General features: G+C 41.7%; 3 protein-coding genes across 3 annotated transcripts; 1 reads left to right on the top strand and 2 right to left on the bottom strand.

Annotated features, from left to right (window-relative positions):
• Positions 1-447: 447 nt before the first annotated feature.
• On the bottom strand, positions 448-3,588 carry LOC116195925 (amino acid transporter ANT1-like). The gene is made up of 3 exons (XM_031525355.1): positions 3,080-3,588; positions 2,128-2,769; positions 448-1,272 (listed from the first exon to the last, which is right to left on the bottom strand). The coding sequence occupies exons 1-3, from the start codon at positions 3,302-3,304 to the stop codon at positions 754-756; spliced, it is 1,386 nt and encodes a 461-aa protein (XP_031381215.1). The 5' UTR covers positions 3,305-3,588; the 3' UTR covers positions 448-753.
• Positions 3,589-4,047: 459 nt separating this feature from the next.
• Positions 4,048-7,075, bottom strand: LOC116195926 (amino acid transporter ANT1-like). The gene is made up of 3 exons (XM_031525356.1): positions 6,507-7,075; positions 5,555-6,196; positions 4,048-4,497 (listed from the first exon to the last, which is right to left on the bottom strand). The coding sequence occupies exons 1-3, from the start codon at positions 6,729-6,731 to the stop codon at positions 4,084-4,086; spliced, it is 1,281 nt and encodes a 426-aa protein (XP_031381216.1). The 5' UTR covers positions 6,732-7,075; the 3' UTR covers positions 4,048-4,083.
• Positions 7,076-11,377: 4,302 nt separating this feature from the next.
• Positions 11,378-15,180, top strand: LOC116196522 (myosin-binding protein 7-like). Its single transcript, XM_031526279.1, has 4 exons — positions 11,378-11,639; positions 11,930-13,504; positions 13,886-13,932; positions 14,673-15,180. The coding sequence occupies exons 2-4, from the start codon at positions 12,131-12,133 to the stop codon at positions 14,785-14,787; spliced, it is 1,536 nt and encodes a 511-aa protein (XP_031382139.1). The 5' UTR covers positions 11,378-11,639; positions 11,930-12,130; the 3' UTR covers positions 14,788-15,180.
• Positions 15,181-19,761: the final 4,581 nt, after the last annotated feature.

The following is a 19,761-nucleotide window of genomic DNA, read 5'->3' as shown; positions in this document are numbered from 1 at the left end:
TGGTTTTTTGGGATGGTCGTGTGTCTTGTGGCTGTGATTTAAGGGGTGGGAAAATGTCGCGCCCTTCATCATATGTTTAGTCACTATTGATCGATCGGACCGGGGACGGAACATGGATGCTTTCTTTCAAATCGACTCTCAATCACCCGTCCTTGTCAAGGGAATTAGGAATAATTGTCCTTCCTTTGGCTTTCCGCATCACTTTAGCGGCTGATGTTTTTTTGTCCCGACTCTCGACCAGCGGATGGAGCATTTAGTTCCCCACCCAACATGTTAAATGCCAAATGATTGTCCACTCATATGTGAATGCGATGCTCCTCGTGAAAGGCATGTTATCTGGTACGACACGCATTACACGAAGTTTGCTCCCGATGCATTCCGGTCACCGGATAAGGAAATTTTTGGTATAGTGCCCGAACTTTCATGCCTATGATTGCTTCAGATCAGTACTATAAATTTCATGTCAATCCAATTCGAAGTCTTAAAACATCGATGTACAAGGAGTAAGATGAATAACGCTACATTATTCGAAAAGAATCCCATAGCAGCCAGAATCCCAGGCGGAAATTGAGCTGACTATACTAGAGCATGCGACCTACTAGCTGGTCTGTTGCATGGACACAGACTCCCTCTCCCCCCTCCAATGATCGTAAACCGACTCTAGTCGTTCTCAATGCTGCCCGATAACAGGGAAATGAAGAGATCTGAATATTACTATACAGATTCCAGAGAGCTTGACGAGGAGCATATTGCCTACTTACAGCACTTTTGTTCAACTAAGGCGTATCCTCCTCTCGGTGATTCTACCAGACGAGAGATCGCCGTGCTTCCAGTTGAAGTTTCAGTTCGAGATCCTGTTTCTGCTCCGATTGCGGTGTTATAAGTACCATAGGCGGCAAATAGCAACCCACCCAACAGAATAAGAGAATCCAAGACCTTCTGCCACAATCTCATGCTTGGGCCCAACAACTGGAGGTGGAACGAGGCTGGCAACACGAACGAAAGGAGTGCGCAAACTGTACTGCCCACGAGTGAAACAAAGACTCCGAACCCCGGGACACATAACGCCACAACCCCCAAGACTATCACCACGATGGAACGGGTGGTGAAAACTATCAGCTTCCAAATTTTCGTTTTAGAAGAATCGATGTCGTTATCGCTGCGAAGGAGCTTCTGAAACCATCCAAGCCTCTTCAAGTTGTCTTCGACGATCTCGTTGACTGGATGGATCATGATAGGGAATGTGAAGGCGAGCCCCAAGCACAGGCCGATCTGTTGACAAGAAGTGTACGTTAGCTTAAGCCATATAAATCATTGGCTAATCTCTCTAGTCCTCTCTGTTTTTATTTTCGTGGAAAAAGTGCCCCTTACGGAGCTAACCGGGACCCTGCAAGCGAACATGGGTGTCCTGCAAGTCCCTGGACAAACCACGCCCTATGTGGCGAGGGTACAGGAAGGGAGCTAGAGATGTCGCTTCACACCTCTATCGACTTCTCCCGTGATCAATTTGTAGGAGATGGCTTTCTCACTAAGTATCATCATTGCAAAAGGTACGAATAAGTGCAACTAATTTGAACCCAGAAAAGAAGAGTGCAGAAACATGAAGCTGCTGAAAGCGTGAAAGATCTGAAGGTTGTGTTTGCAATCGACTTCACGGAGAAACTACGATTTCTACCTAAATTATTGATTGTGACCAGTTTAATGCACCATGTCGCATATTCTATAGGACAATCATAATAATTCTTCATTGGTTATGCATTGTTATCTCGCTATGTCCTATCCTAAATGACGAGATTATCTATCAGCCTCGCAGACATGCAGATTGCAGGCAACCCAAATACATCGGGAACCTATTTCAGAAATCAAATTGCAGAAAAATGTTGTTGGGGGTCGGTGACAAGCCAATGGCAGCTCAAATATAAGACCGGTATGGCTAACATGTAGTGACTTGGGTAGTTTTTTGTACGAGGTAATTGATTCAGAGGCCTTAATTTCAGAGCGATATCAGAAGGCTGCCAAGTCATTATAACTGCGAGGGGTTCCACTCAATTCCCATTCAAATCCGATGCACTAAATGTGGCAATGCAGTTTGTATATTGTGCTCATCAAAACATGATGGTACATTACCTGAACCGTAATGGCGGTCCAATCTGCGGGAAGGTTAAGCGTCACGATATCCCTGGTCTCCTCCCCGTAAGCCATGTAGCCTAAAAATCCAAACAGAACATACGCGAGAGTTATACCGGCAAAGGCCAGGGCCAATACCTTCGGGAACGTCCTCCTCTCCTTCATCGAAGCCTCAAGAGAAAGTGTCATCCCAAACCCCTCGAAGCAAAACACCGCCATTCCACCTGCAAAGGGCAATCCCCCGATATTTGGCGTTACAGCCTTTCTGTCAGCAAACGAGAACTGGCCCCCTAAAGCTTGCTGTATATCTTGTTTCACCACGAAACCCATTGCTAGTACATTGCAGACATTGGCGAAAGTGCTGAAGGGGGCTAAAGCGGAGAGAGTATTTATCCACGAGAGAAGGATCTCGAGGGGGACCAGCATGAAGACGAAGGACGCGAAGGTGAGACTGTGAACTTTGAATATGGAGGAGAGGTTTTGGCCGATGAAGATGAGGTACGCGACCGAGCCTCCACACTGGGAGACCAGGATGAGTGTTTCGGTGAAGAAGCGGCCAGGCTTCCCCATGCACTTGTAGCCCAGATCGCCGTAAGTTTTAAGGTCAGCCGAGTCCGATGCCATCTTCTCCCTGCACTCTATCTGTTACAGATTGACCCGCAAGTACAGTTACAATGGGACCATTTCCTTCTACATGAAGGACATGACAGAGTACGAGGTTATGAACAATCAAATCACGAGTTGTGATGCAAATGGCGTACTGGCCGCATCTCATAGTCTCATCGAAAGAAAAGAAATGGACAAATCACGAAATCATACGGTGAGGTGTTACGAAAAAATTAGCAAGTTGTTCAGATTTAATCCAGGCAGCTCAACTCAATTGCGAGCCCAATACCAAACAAATCGATCGATGGCCATAGAAAGAACAGAAAAGAGCAGAGCGTCTACTGACGAGAATAAGCATGCAGTAGTAGGTGGCGATGCCGGCGACTGCAACTCCGATCGACCCGGCAAGCCAGCCGGCGATTTTAAAGGCGAAGGGCAGACCAAGAACTCCGGTCCCAACAATGGAGACAATGATATTTCCCAAAGTCTGGATCGACGTCGCCAACCCGGTGCTGGACGAAGGCGACCGATTCAACAAAGGAGCGACCAATTCGTTGCCCTCACGTTCCATAAGCCCACTTTCTTTCAGCAGAAGAGAATAATTGTTGTATGATCGGATTTAGCGTCCGATGATGTTGTCGGGTCGTCCCTGTTCTGCCACGGACGAGGAGGGACTGCTAGCGCCTAGCGGTGGTGCGTGGTGACAGGTGGGATGGAGCAGAAAACCATCTGATGGATGATGCATCACATATTGTCCTGAAAATTCTAACTAATTAATTAATTAATGAAAAATAAACAGAAATGGAAAACGCAATCTCGGGTTCTGCTTCAGCTCTTCCTGTTCTATCCAACTGGATTGGTTTTGGATTAGGAGCAATGGAAAAGAGGGTGGCGTGTCAGAATCTTGGAGGTGAAGCCCACATTCAAGGCCTAAATGACAAAAAAGATTAATTGCCATCAAAGTGCTCGCAGTCCACTCTAATCATTGTACACGTAACCACATTGCGTTCCAAAGAAATATATATGATTTATTTATTGAAAGATTAATATTACTGTACACGATATTTTATAATTTTTCATTACAGAATACATATCGTATTAATTTCATCATTCAATATAATATTTTAATTTTTTTTTATGAAATAACAAAATAAGTAATAATTTCATCAAATGGCACAAAATTTTAAATTTTTTTCGTCATATAGCACAAAAAACTAACGTCATGCTACACGATGAAAAATTTTCAAAATTTTGTACTACTTAGTGAAATTATTGCTTGTTGGGATATGTCACGAAAAATTTTCAAGAGATCTCTGTGCTTCCAGTTGAGGTTTCGGTTCGAGATCCAGTTTATACTCCGATTGCGGTGTTATAAGTACCATAGGCGGCAAACATCAACCCGCCCAACAGAATAAGAGAATCCAAGACCTTTTGCCACAATCTCATGCTTGAGCCTAACAACTGGAGGTGGAACGAGGCTGGCAACACGAATGAAAGGAGTGCACAGACTGTACTGCCCACAAGTGAAACAAAGACTCCGAACCCCGGGACACATGACGCCACGACCCCCAAGACTATCACCACGATGGAACGGGCGGTGTAAACTATCAGCTTCCAGATTTTCGTTTTAGAATAATCGATGTCGTTATCGCTGCAAGGGAGCTTCTGAAACCATCCAAGTCTCTTCAAGTTGTCTTCGACGATCTCATTGACTGGATGGATCATGATAGGGAATGTGAAGGCGAGCCCCAAGCACAGGCCGATCTGTTGACAAGAACTTTACGTTAGCTTAAGCCGTATAAATCTGTTTTTATTTTCGTGGAAAAAGTGCCCCTTACGGAGCTAACCGGGACCCTGCAAGCGACCATGGATGTCCTGCGAGTCCATGGACAAAACAAGCTTTATGTGGCGAGGGTACAGGAAGGGAACTGGAGATGTCGCTTCACGCCTCTGTCAACTTCTCCCGTGACCAATTTGTAGGGGATGGCTTTCTCACTAAGTATCATCATTGCAAAAGGTACGAATAAGTGCAACTAATTTGAACCCGGAAAAGCAGAGTGCAAGAAACATGAAGCTGCTGAAAGCCTGAAAGATCTAAAGGTTGTATTTGCAATCGACTTCATGCAGAAACTACGATTTCCACCTAAATTATTGATTGTGACCGGTTTAACGCACCATGTCGCATATTCTATAGGACAATCATAATAATTATTCATTGGTTATGCATTGTTATCTTGCTATGTCCTATCCTAAATGACGAGATTAGCTATCAGCCTCGCAGACATGCAGGTTGCAGGCAACCCAAATACATCGGGAAGTTATTTAGGAAATCAAATTGCAGAAAAATGTTGTTGGAAGTCGGTGACAAGCCAATGGGAGCTCAAATATAAGACCGGCATGGCTAACATGTAGTGACTTGGGTAGTTTTTTGTACGAGGTAATTGATTCAGAGGCCTTAATTTCAGAGCCATATCAAAAGGCTGCCAAGTCATTATGAACTTATTTGGTTTGGAAATGTGATTTTAAAATCACGACTTTAACATAATTCTATCCATAACAAAACAAAATAATTCATACAAAGTCAAAGAGTGGGTTCCATTTATACCATTATTTTTCAACAACAAAATAAAATAACTCATACAAAATTAAATGGTATGTCCCATTTATACCACTCTTCTTTAAAATTAAAATCTAATTTTAAAATCTTACTTTGAAATCAAACCTAGCTAGGGGTTCCACTCAATTCCCATTCAAATCCTATGCACTAAATGTGGCAATGCAGTATGTATATTATGCTCGTCAAAACATGATGGTACATTACCTGAACTGTAATGGTGGTCCAATCTGCGGGAAGGTTAAGCGTCACGATATCCCTTGTCTCCTCCCCGTAAGCCATGTAGCCTAAAAATCCAAACAGAACATACACGAGAGTTATACTGGCAAAGGCCTTGGCCAACAGCTTCGGGAATGTTCTCCTCTCCTTCATCGAAGCCTCGAGAGCAAGAGTCATCCCAAACCCCTCGAAGCAAAACACCGCCATTCCACCCGCAAAGGGCAATCCCCCGATATTTGGAGTTATTGCCTTTCTGTCACCAAAAGAGAACTGGCCCCCTAAAGCTTCCTGTATATCTTCTTTCACCACGAAACCTATCGCTAGTACATTGCAGACGTCCGCGAAGATGCTGAAGGGGGCTAAAGCGGAGAGAGTGTTTATCCACGAGAGAAGGATCTCGAGGGGGACCAACATGAAGACGAAGGATGCGAAGGTGAGACTGTGAACTTTGAATATGGAGGAGAGGTTTTGGCCGATGAAGATGAGGTAGGCGACTGAGCCTCCGCAATGGGAAACCAGGATGAGTGTTTCGGTGAAGAAGCGGCCAGGCTTCCCCATGCATTTGTAGCCCAGATCGCCGTAAGTTTTAAGGTCCATCGAGTCCGATGCCATCTTGTCCTTGGATTCTATCTGTTACAGATTGACTCGCAAGTACAGTTACAATGGGACCATTTCCTTCTATATGAAGGACATGACGGAGTACGAGGTTACGGCCAGTCAAATCATGAGTTGTGAAGCAAATAGCATACTGACCGCATCTCATAGTCTCATCGAAAAGAAAGAAATGGACAAATCACGGAATCATAAGGTAAGGTATTAAGAAAAAATCAGCAAGTTGCTCAGATTTAATCTAGGCAGCTCAATTCAATAGCGAGCCCAATAGCAAACAAATCAATCAATGGCCATATAAGGAACAGAGGAGAGCAGAGTTTCTACTGACGAGAATGAGCATGCAGTAGTAGGTGGCGATGCCGGCGACTGCAACTCCGATCGACCCGGCAAGCCAGCCGGCGATTTTGAAGGCGAAGGGCAGGCCAAGAACTCCGGTCCCAACAACTGAGACAATGATATTTCCCAAAGTCTGGATCGACGTCGCCGACCCGGTGCCGGACGAAGACGACTGATCCAACAAAGGAACGGCCAACCTGTTGGCCTCACGTTCCATAAGCCCACTTTGTTTCAGCAGAAGAGAATAAACTGTTCTACGATCGGATTCAGTGTCTGATGATGTTGTCGGGTCGTCCCTATTCTGCCATGGACGAGAAGCGACTGCTAGCGCCTAGCTGTGGTGCGTGGTGACAGGTGGGATGGAGCAGAAAACCATCTGATGGATGATGCATCATATATTGTCCTGAAAATTCCAAGTAATTAATTAATTAATTAATGAAAAATAAACAGAAATGGAAAACGCAATCTCGGATTCTGCATGTGATTCTGCTTCAGCTCTTCCTGTTCTGTCCAACTGGGTTGGTGTTGGACTCTATCCACATAAGAGTAATGGAAAAGAGGGTGGCGTGTCAGAATCTTGGAGATGAAGCCCACGTTCAAGGCCTAAATGACAAAAAGGTGAGTTGCCATAAAAGTGCTCGCATCCACAACCTTCATTGTACATGTAACCACATTGTGTTCCAAAAAATATATACCATTATTGAAAGATTAATATCATCGTATAGTACGATATTTAAAAAAATTTTAGATAGTATATATTGTATTAATTTTTTCAATTAGTATGATATTTTGAATTTTTTTTCATGAAATAGCACAATAAGCAATAATCTCATTAAATAGCACAAAAATTTGAATTTTTTTCATCATATAGTACAAAAAATTGACGAAAAACTTACATCGTGCTATTACATGGTAAAAAAATTTCAAAATCTTATGCTATGTGATGAAATTATTGCTTGTTGTGTTATGTCGTGAAAATTTTTTAAATATCATGCAGAATGGTGAAGTTAATACGATATGTGTTATATGAGGAAAATTTTTAAAAAATCATGCTACACTGCGAGTTTAACTCTTTAAAGAACCGTCCATATAGTTGCATGATTTTTGAGAAGTGAAACTGCACTGTAAAATGTCGATCCAAGTAGACGATTGGGACGTCGGTCAAAGAAGCTACAAAAAGGTCATCACTTCTTATGGTTGTAGATCAGGGAAAAGTTATTTGATTATCGAATCATGTGTCAATGAGTTATCTGATTACCGACCTTCCCACTTTTAATCCAACTAATATTGTGTTTCGTTTAGATCGGGGAAAGATTCGTCAGAACTCGAGCTCCATTTCGGAATATCGTAGTTCATGGTTCTTGAATAACTCTGTGGTGGACGAGAGTGCTTGTGACGTTTAAACGTCTCGAGCATAGACTTATCAGCGTATGATTGGGTAACGATCGGGGACTGGATCATCTGTTTGTCCAAGGCGACAAGGGAAGTCCGTTGAGGCCCCATATGTAATTTGATTCGATTCAATATCTGATAGTTCCATTGGATATTGTCCCCTGGAAAAGGTATATGTTGACACATAAATATCAGTCCATTCCATCCGTCGAAATAGGGCATTTCCAAGCTTCTTTTATTTATTATTTTTTTCCCCATTCATATAGACTCTAGGGCTCGTGATGGACGAGCAACTATCCCGTTTGTTTTCTTGGGGCAGGCCCATGGTCCGTCATGACAAGCCCAGGGATCAAGCTTAGGCCCATATCACTTTTTTTTTTTTCCGATTATAAGAAAAGCTCTGTGGATTTAGTATAATCTAATAAAAATCATAATATCTAATAAAAAGACACAAATAGTTTTACTGAATATCAAACCCGGAACCTTATAGTTATCGCGAGAGCATACGCCACTACGCTGCATCCCATTTTAAATTTTCTTTTTTTCCCTTCAAAGAAAAAGTTTCATGAAGTAAAAGCTACGCCCGGACATACTCTTCACATACAAATTTAATAAATAATAAATTAGCATATTTAGTGCAGTAAAACTTACCTACTTCCATTCGAATTGTTTGCTAATTTAATTGTCCCTGCAGAATAGAGTCGGCGCTCTAACGTGTAATCAACTGCACGAACTGATCTCAATCGCATGCCCACGAAATTGGTTTATATAAATTTAATTTAATTCGATAAGCCATACGACGCAATATAGTCTTTTCTGATGATTTGAGCAACCTCGATGTTCTTTCGAGACTTTGGGGGCCCCCTCCTCTCACTGAGCAAAATAAAGTAGCGGCCAAGGAAGCAAGTGAGAATAGAGAAAATTATCACCGAGACACCGCTTTGGTCCTCTCACTTATTTTGTCACCAATTTCACTCAAACGTTGGTATTACGTCCGTCAATTTGATCCTACCATTAATAACACTAATGTAAATCTGACTAGCATAAAAACGACGTCAAAAAAATATTTATTTTTCATCATTCGTGTCAAAACGATATCGTTTTTGTGATTTCTTTTCAAGGAGGGGCAGATGGATGGTGTCTAGTCGATCAGCAACCGCCTCTCGAGCTAGGGATAGTGATCGCTAAGGAGCCCCGATCAATTCCAACACCCCTTCCCTCTCCTACTTTTATGACAAGGGGAGAGGGGGGAAGGGTGCAGACCGGTCATCCGCTACCCCTTCGGCCAAGGTCGTCGAAGGCAAGATGAACCTTCAACGACCTCATCTAAGGGGGTGGCAACTAGCTAGGAAGCCCACAATCGGTCTGCCTCCTCCCCCCTTTTCCCCCATTTGAAAGCCAAGAGGAACCTCTTATGACCTTAACTGAAGGGGTGGCGGTTGGCCGGGGAGCCCCTAGACAACTTCGACCAAGGGGGCGACAATTGATTGTGGAGGTCTTAGTCGATTTGCCCCTTAATTTGTTTTTTAAAAAAAATTTGTAAAAACAACGTCGTTCTGGCAAATACAAATAAAAAATACATTTTTTTCGTTTGTTGCCATGTCAGACTTTCATTAGAGGCGTTGATGGTGAGGACCAAATTGGTGGACGGAATCCCAACGTCTAGGCCGAATTGATCGCAAAATTCGATGAAGGACGAAAGTGGTGAATCGGTAAAAGTATGAGAACAACGGTGATAGTTTTCTCGTGAGAATATCATATTCAAAGGGCCCACTCTTCTTGATAAGCTTGGAGATGCAGACCCGCCGGCGGGCCCCATAGCAGTAAAATCAAAGGGACCCAGACAAAATCATCATCCAGTCACGAATTTCCGCTACTCCTTTATGTTTATAATTCAAAATCAATTATTAAATGGAACTTCAATCAAAATTTCCTCTCGCGCCAAAAGCTTGGAATGAAATTGAATCCCCCATCTTAAAATTTTGAATCCTTTTTATTCATGTTATTCAAAAAATATGATGGAAATAAAGGAATTGCATTTGTATTATCAATATTGACTAATCATGGAGCCTGTGTATTAGCACGGGATAAAACGTGAAACTACGTGTGAGATATTGCTACCAACGTAAAAATGATATATTTCTTATAATGGTGCATTTGTCATCGATATCGCATGCCCTCTCACTCTACCACCTTGAAATTATTGTAATGCTATAAGCTACTCGGAAATTTGATTACCATCAATTTAAACTTAGACACATATGGATCATTAATTTCTCAACATATCGAGTAAAAATTCGTTTGGAAGTGTGGTGGGTGATTCCATAATCATTTTTCTTATAATCTAAGTGATTTTTTCAAGCATGTGAATATGTGCTTGTAAAATCTGATTCTGCTTATTATGTTTCAAGTATTAATAATTGTTTTTTTTACTTTTAACAGTTTTCAATTGTTACGTCCCAAACACTTTTATTTATTCTAAAATTAATATTTAATTTTTAGCAATTATATTTTAGTAACAGCACTCCCAAATCAAGCCTAAGTATACAAGTCGACATGGTCTAATGTAATAATACGCATTAACTAAACTTCACGTCCTTGCCTTAGTAGGAGGAGAAAAAAATGATTTTCTCCATAAACCATTTTTAGAAGTTAGAAAGAGCCTTAAAAGGTAATTTACTGCAAGAAAATTTTAAAATTCCGATTAATTATGTGAAACGCCAAAGTACCTTTCAATAGGTAACTGATAACCAATGGTGTGACTATACATAAAGATTTGGATATTACAGTACAAGTTACAGAGCAAAAATCCGGGCCTTAATCCCCTTTCTTGATCAAATTTTGACAATTCCACTCCACCAACCTGTCGGGAGCTTATCGGACGTCTTTAAACAATCAATCCGATTGCATTCTCATTCTGATTGTAATTACGGTATATAATTCATAACGATATGGAATTCATATCGTAAAAGTTGATTTGATAATCACAGCAAATGCAAACACGTTCTTGAGTGGATCGTGCAGGGTCTAGTTTGGTCTCTGTAGGAGGAAGCAGCTGACCATGCTTGTATTAAGGAAAAAAATTATAGAACGCAAAATCAAGAAAAATGTGATTTTCTCGGAGGAAAAAAGAGAGGAGAAATAATTTACCTGTTAAAAATAAAAGGAAAAATGTGATTTTAAATTCTTTTATTAAAGAAAAATCAACAAATACCCTAAATTCCTTTTTTGAAATATAAAAAGAATAATCCACACAATTGATTTAAACTGTTCGAGTTTCATGATTAGCTTATGTTCCTTTACTAGAGTCTCGAGCTCGAGTCCTGTAACGGAGAAAGTTCATGATTGGAGAATTTTACACTTTAATAGGCTGACTCAGTTCGAACCTATTAGACTTTTAAATATTGGTTCGGAACGCGCAATAAGGAAAAATTAAAAGAAAAGAAAAGGAAATAAAAGAAAATCTCTCTCTTCTATTTTTCATTCTCTCTCTCTTTCTCTCTCTACGTCGCGCGCCCTCCATTTTTGCACCCTCGCTCCTGCCTGCAACTGCAAAGGAAGAGTTCCCATGCTCCATGGAAAATTGATTCTTCCGAGAAAGTTGGAAGGCAATCCATCGTTTTTCTTTCTTCAGTCAGCTCTTCCATCTCCATCTCTCTCGCCATTCTCTCTGGGTTCCATTTTCCCGGGAAGAAATTGGCTCCGTCCCCAGCTCCCCCTTCCCCTCGATTAGGTCAGTCATTCTCTCTCTAGATACGTTCTCCGGTGCCATGATTTTCCGGGAAAATGGTCCCCGCATGGTCCGTACCTGTTCCTCGGGTGGAGCAATTCCGCGGAGAGATTGTTCCAACAGCAGGAAAGAGCGCCACCCTCCCCATCGAGCTTGATTTGTTTTGTAAAGAAGTGGGATCTTGTTTTGTTTGACGCTCGTCAAATTCGCAAGCTGCAAAGAAGAAGATGTTATACGTTTTTTTAATTTTTTTCAAGAAAATAAGAAACAGAAGAATTTCGATTTGGTTTTAGGTTGTGTTTTGGAAGAAGCTGGCGTTATTTGTTGATCTGGTGGGGTTAGAAGGACAGGGGAGGGTCATCACTCGAGGTGTTCATATCAATAGAGGGGGATTTGACGGTTCGACGGGAAAGAAAATATCGAGAGAGAGGAATTCGAGGGGCCAGAATCTGCTCCAGGGGTTGTTTCTGTTATGTTTGATTGTTGCCTGTTTTATGGATTCAGAAAAAATTCCCTCTTCCGCAGATGCGGTCCGGTGTTGCAATTGTGGCTGTAGTGGTTGTTCAATTTACGGGTGTTCGGGGACTTGGCTTCGCTCGGTGAAACGCAAGTACGATGAGTTCGAGCAGGAGAAGTTTTATATTCCTGGGCTGGCCTATGATTCCATCGCCAGAGTTCAGGTCGAGAATGAGATTGTTGCCCTCAGGGAGATGGTTAGTAGCCAGCAGCAGGCTATACAGGATTTACTTTCAGAGCTGGAAGAAGAGAGGAATGCGTCTTCCACCGCTGCAAATGAAGCCATGTCGATGATCCTGAGGCTGCAGAGGGAGAAGGCGGAGGTGCAAATGGAAGCACGACAGTTCAAGCGATTTGCGGAGGAGAAGATGGGGCATGATCAGCAGGAGATCATGGCTTTGGAGGAAGTGCTTTACAAGAGGGAGCAGGCTATTCAATCTCTGACATGTGAGGTTCAGGCTTACAAGCACAGGATGATGAGTTACGGGCTCACAGAGGCAGAGGCTGACGGTGAAAACAGCCGTAGCAGGACCAATGAGGATAGCTTGGATAGCTTGTATGACCTCCCAACCTATGAATACCCTCCTCTAAAATGCAACACGAATGAGAATCCCGGTAATTTAGAGGAGGGCGAGGACAATGTTGTGGACATTGAAAAGTATGCATTTGGGGAGACCCCTCGAGATCATCTAAAGAATTTGGAGTTCCGCATTTACCAGATGGAGAGAAATCCGAGCAGCATTCAGTTCAACAGCGAATCTCCCAGTGCGAGGAATATCCCAGAGAAGATTATAGTAGGTCTATCTCCTCGAAGACCGAGGCATCAAAGAAGGTTTTCCGCTGATAGTTCGAGCTCTTTTTTCGGGACAGGCAGAGACGTTGGCTCCGATTTGCCCACTGAATCTCCGAGGCTCACTAATGCTAGCTTCAAGAAGATGGACTACGTCTCACAGCCTGAAGAATACTCAAAGTTGAGAAAGATGAATGATATATCAGAAGCTGGAGATGACATGAGCGACAGAATTTACACGGTCGATTCCATACATACTCGGGTGCCAAACTCCACTGGTGGTATTGGGATCTGTGAAGATTACATCACTACACCAAGGAATTCTTGGGCCCACACAGACATTGGGGATCCTGACATCAAGAAGCTATATGCGAGGCTTCAAGCTCTTGAGGCTGACAGGGAGTCGATGAGGCACACAATCATGTCTATGCAGACTGATAAAGCTCAGCTTCTGTTACTTAAGGAAATAGCGCAACACTTGTGTAAGGATGTTCCAGCTGAAAGACCCACCCCTGCGAAGACATCTTCTCTGAGAAAATTCTCAATTGGGTCAATGTTTAAGGTAAATTTCTCTATGCTGGTATTTACTGTTTCAGAAGTGCAAGAATCTGCTTTCGGATGGGGTGTGCTTCCTTTTCACTGTTACGTTGATTAATCTCGTCCTAATTTTCTTTTATATAATGGTATATATTTAGCTAATTTATGATTTAAAATGGAACATAAGGATGCGTCTGGCTTTTTAGCTTAGATTTTCCCTGTTTGTCGCTTTGTATTGGTTAAAACTTGATTTTTCCTGGGAGTCACTCGTGTTCTTTGTGCGAAGAACTAAGTCATTAGTCTTAGCATTGAGAGTGTTTGGGGTCTCTGTTGGTGGAACTTCTCGCTGTGCATGGACTTTCTAGTATCGGTCCTTAACATGCTTCCTTCATGTGTTTTTACTCAGTGGATGGGGTCCTTCATCTTCTGGAGGAAGAGAGCTCAACAAAGCAAGTAAGTGTAGTCCTGTACAGTATTAAATTTAAATTTGCATGTTCGTGCCTCTCCAACTGATATTCCAATTCGAAAGAAGCCAAAAGGAAAAGCGGGCAAAGAAAATGATGTGCTGTGTTTTAACATTCTTCATCTGGGAGGAAATGGCTTCAGCTCATTAACTTATAGCGAGAGGAAGCTCAAATAAAAAGATAAATCACACTTGTATTTCACGATTTACGGGAACTGAAAAAAGGAACTAGTAAGTTATAAGACAGGACATATTCCAGTACTTGAACTCAGACGATATTTGTGTTGTTATACTCCATATATTTTGTGATATCGGAGTAACCTGTGGGGTATAGGGAAGATGTTGATTTTCTAATCTGTCGATTGGTAGAAAGCATTGCAGTAGTTCTTCAGGTAAGGATTTTTTCACTTTCATTTCTAGCGAATTCCAGCTAGCTGTCTCGTATAGACCAAGATTGTGATCGGTGGCGGACTAGAAAACGTGACATTGAGTAAGAAACTATACCCCCTGCTCTTATTTAGGAGGAAATAAGATATTCGGAGGGTGGCAAGACATAATGGAAGAGGATGAAAGTTATGCAGAAATAGACTCTGATATTCTTGGGAGACAGTAACTAGCTATTCGACAGTGTCATTATTAGAATCCATCTGCACCTACTAATCAAAATATTTTGGTAAAACAAGTCATGCAACTCATCGAATTGCTTGGTTTTGATGGGCTCTATTTGCAGGTACATGTTCGGGCTCTCACCTCGCAATATGGGATTGCTGATGATTCTAGACAAGAGCCCCCAAACAAGGCAGAGGAAGCTCCTGACAAGAACCATTACAAAAGCTCGAGTCTGAAACTTCAATTTGATGCGAAGCCTCTTCTCCAATGTGATTCCATACCAATCGTTTTCCTGTCACACTGCTCATTAGGCTTTTCAATTCCTTTTTTTATTTTTTTTCTCCGGTGGATTTATTGCTACTGCATTGGGTGTTCTCGCGGCGGCGTTACATATAATGTTGAGGGTTTTAGCATTTGAGCTTGCAACTAAACTAGTGAAACGTGGATATAATGTAGCTCTAAGTGCTCATATGTGTTCAAATTGTTTGTCAATTATGAGGTACGTTCTTGGATTGACCTCTGTACAATAGTTGTTCCTTGTATTTGGTCCTTTGGGCAAATGAGAAATATGTAATGTAATATTTTTACTTGTTATCAACTATGAGGATGTGATGTCCCGCTTTACGCCATCTTATTCCGATGTTGTAGAACATCAGCTGTGTTATTGCTCTTCTGTCGAGTTTCTTCAAAACCCCTTGTGCATCTTTTAAGTTTAAGATCCTCGATGCTGTCCCATGGTGGTTTGGCATAATTGAAACGATGTAAGAAATTGCCGATATGCTTCGTCAATCATGACTTACTGAATCAAGTCTTCATTCTATTGCTAAGTTTCACATCTTTAAAAAGGGAACCATTTTCAAGAGCTAGGCGAAAAATAGAAACAGCTACTAACTGCGTGAATGGGCTCAAGAGTTTGTACACAAGCCTTGGCTGCTGCGGCCCGAGTCATCGGAAGAAGTCGGCCTTGAAGCTGCCAAAGAATCCGAAGATCCAGCCGATGATGCCGGATTATTCCCAGTTAGCAGTTGGACCATCTTCATGAACTCCTCGGGCTGGACATGGATAACTTTAGGGGACCTCAGATACACCACGACCGGGTCGGACTGGTTCCTTCTCTGAGCCACTGGCTTCTTGATGCCGGCCAAGCATTTGTTCACCGTCAGAGCCGCCGGCCTCGGGCCTTGCAGCTTGATCTCCGTGATTGTCAGCCCGGACCTACTAAGCTCACCCAGCACATCCATCTCAAGGTGAATATGTTTCCCCGTCGGAGTGCGTCTGAACCAAAAGAGACTGCTCACGTATCGATGGAAAAGGTTTTGAGATTGTGATAGTAGTAGAGTGGCTAAACGGGTCCATATATATATATATATATATATATATATTTGTCGAAGGATGGCGATCTAAGAATAAAGAGAAGATGGAAGAATCAATTAAACGGTCATGACCTTTATGAATGGGTCATGGGATATTTGAATATTAGTTTTTGCCGTTCCGAGGAGAATTCTTCCCGCCGGCGGTGTTTGTCTTTGCGGTTGACATTGTCGATTGCTTGACGCAATCCGAAAGCATTTTGATTTGACTGTCTGAAGAAGTCCTTTTATTAGAAAACAAAAGGTCAAAACTGAACGGAAGCATACTGGCAATAATTTGATTTGTTAATTAATTTAGCAAAGATGGTCGTTTTGGCTTTGCCTTTTAGACCTGAACTTTTTACATTTGGATTAATCTCGCTCGCACATTCATTCACCTGACCCCATTAATAAAAAGCCGAAAGAGTTGACCACGCCTTGCAGTGGTTGAGACATACAATATGTTTAGTCAAAACTGTATATGTAGGTCTGAGTTTGACCCGATTTATGTGGAGTGATTAAGACAGACAATATATTTAGTCAAAACTATATATGCACGTCTGAGTTTTACCTGGTTTATGTGAATGCGACGGCATTCGTAAACATATGTAAATGATGTCATTCTAGAAAAGGGACTTCCCTATCGTGAAGGTAATCTTTTGGTATATTCCACCCTATAATGTGAATTAATTAATAATATGTTATAAATAATGAGCCTTTTTTTTTTTTTTAATGTACTGAGTAGTATTATCCTTTTCAATTTCTTGTGAAGTTTACATTGTTTTATTGGGTCTACCGAGGTTGGCCATGGACCGGTCCAGATTCGGCTAATCGCCCTTTATTGGGCTTCACAAAGTCAAACACATCTGGCCCAAAACCAAGAACAGGAGCAGCCCTTCGTAATGGATTGTTTGGTCGTCAACTTCAGTACAATCTAAACGGCTAAATGCATACGGAAGTTCTAAACTTATACGAAAAGTTAAATTTAAATCTTAAATGTATTAATTTGGTTTGAGTAGTCCTAAATGTTTAGCCATTAGATATTTTCTGTCCGAAAGCGTAATTGAAAATTAACGTCGCTAAATCAGCTCATATGAAGCCTCCTAATTGATCGATTAAAATTTTTATTTTTGAGGATGCAGGACTTTCTTATGGCCCCTTGCATGACATGAATTCCAGTCCTAGTACTAACCGAACAAACTTTCTATTTGATGAAATCAATTGTAGCACGCCGTCAACTTTTTCATTAATTTGGACGGAAATTATGAACACGTAGTATCGATGTCACGTGACACATGATGATAGGTCGAGTGGGACCCGTTGTATATCTAAGCGGACTTCATCGACCATGTCTTTATATTATATTAATAGTTAAATATGCAATGTATGTTAACATCAATTACCTATACCCATGATTTCCAAAATTAGGACCACATAAAATATAAAAATCTAAAATAAGCATTGCACTTTAAATAAGAGAATTAGTAACAAAATCGTCACTAAATAATTTAAAACTAGTCTAATATTTTAACATATTCATATTTATAAGTTGTTATTCTAAATTTTTTAAATTTTGAATAATTAACGTTGAAAATTAACTCGTACATCGCACGAATTATTTCACTACCTTATTTGTAATTTGATACTTTATTAAGGAAAAAAAAAAGGACCCGCAACGAAATACTAGGCCATTCTTACTATTACATTTAAAATTAACTAGCAGCTTCAATGGAAATCAACGCATCCATAAGCTGGAACATCTGGAACATCGTCGATATGCCACTGAGAATTGAATTGCTCGAACTACAAATTCGGTGTCTATATAGTTTTCTGAATTCCAAGTTCAGCATTTTAGTTTGACTTTTACCTTTTCTCGCTTATGCTTCATGTTGCTGTGGGGGGCCTGGAGTGAATTCCGACATTTTCTTTTTGTGATTCTCAGGTTCGAAGCTGCTGCACGTAGCGAACTATTGTTTGATCCCAACGCCCAAGGGTTGTGAAGTCTGTACTCTCTGATTGATAGTGTCATCAATTCATTCGTGCTCGAGTTCAAGAGCTCAGTATCTGGCAGTTTCCGAGTTTCTACCGGAAGCAGATCCATTTCCCACTCTTTCTACTCGATACATATATTGATGGGAAACACAAGTACATGTTATTCCTTCAGGTCATTGTAAGTAATGATATTAATATGGATGTACACTACAAACTGATCATCGGACTGTCAATTAGGCCCTTGGCGCTTTTCCAGTTAGTGAATTCTTTCTCTTTGTTGTCGTCTCGCATGCCAATTTTAGCAAGAAACATTGCCTTGCTGGAAATTGTGCCGGATTGCTTCATTTGATTCCAAACAGTGAGAGCGTGGCGTCTCTCATCCATTCTCAACTGCTCATACCGAACTTTCACTTGGTCATCGTCTTGTTTTTCTATACGATTTATTTTCTCCACCTTAGGTCGTGCAATACTGCAACTGCAGTGAAGACTCATCACTATTCCTTCTGCTTCATCTGCAAATGAAACTACTACCGCTATCGATGAACATCAATGCAGAGGCTCGGGAGACAATCATGTCCAACACCTCGGGTTATGAGTACATCCCGATGAAATCGAGTCGAGGTGCAATTAAACAAATGAATTGCCGGTCATTAATCAAGGCGACAGCAAAGGAGCCTCGTGCTTGCTGGTATTTTTCCCGCCTTCTGAACTCTAATATGATGTGATATGACTTTAGAGATACAGTCTGTGTCATGTAAACATCTTCGATGCTTAAGTACAATGAAACTGTTATTCACGTTTGAAGTCTGATTGTGGACTTGTCGGTAGTCTCTTTCCCCTGCCTTGCAGCCCGACCTTCTTCGAGGAAGGAGTTTTTGTTTGGACTATGGATACGCGCTTTTTGCTGAGTTGCTCGTAGTTTTCAACTAAAGTGTTCCCGGTTTTTCATAATCTTATGGCGGCGAGGATTTGGCCGAGTTGCCAAAGACAACAGTAGAGACATGTTTGGTTGATCTTCCTCTCAAGGAGCGGAGGCTGTACGATTGGATGGAAACGGGCAAAGAACATTGTCAGGAGTTGTATTCAGGGAGGGTACTTTGACGAGGAACTACACCACGATTCTCAGTACAATTCTACGGCTACGACAGGTCTGCATAAGCTTGGCCCTGCGCCCCCCTGATCTTAAATCAATTCTTCCAGTTGAAACCACTGAAGACTCCTGATGATTTGAATGGTCACGAGCACATACTAAAAAGAGGAATATATTGTTCGTTTACTTTATGTTCATCATTGCGTTAAGTCACATTAACCAGAAAGCAACTCTATTAAACTATATTTCCTGCAGAATGCAATTTACCTACTTCTGCAGTTCTTTGAGAGACAGCGATTCCAACAACCAAAAACAGTATTAAGGAAGATGAATACTACATTTTAGGTAATCAAAAGAAGGAGATTTGGATTGTCGTATTTGCATTTCTCCACCCAGAGATATGGTTATCGCTTGCTGTGCCCATATCTTCTGTCGAGGGTGCATTCTCAAACTTATGGGAAGCACGAACAGCCGCTTCCCCCCCTCCTCTCTCTGTCGCAGCCGACTATTATAAGAAGCCGAGTTGTTCTCAGTCCCATCGGAATCTCTCAAGAAAGTCCGACCAAGAAAATGTGGATTCAAAACCCACCAGCTCAGCCCCGCAGTCTTCCAAGGTCTCTGCTCTGGTAAAACTCCTCGAGGCCTCGAGGGAGATCAAAACCCAGCAGTGGTACTGTGAATGCTAAGAAATCTGGGGAAGAAGGTGAGACCTCTGAATTTGTCCCGCCAGTTTCGGGTAGTAGAAAGAGGGGCAGAGCACCTAAAGGGTACATTGATCG

This window comes from Punica granatum, chromosome 2, assembly GCF_007655135.1.
Source record: "Punica granatum isolate Tunisia-2019 chromosome 2, ASM765513v2, whole genome shotgun sequence".
In the NCBI taxonomy this organism is placed as follows: domain Eukaryota; kingdom Viridiplantae; phylum Streptophyta; class Magnoliopsida; order Myrtales; family Lythraceae; genus Punica; species Punica granatum.
Note: the sequence above shows the minus strand (reverse complement) of the source record. Positions and strands in the feature narration are given on the sequence as shown.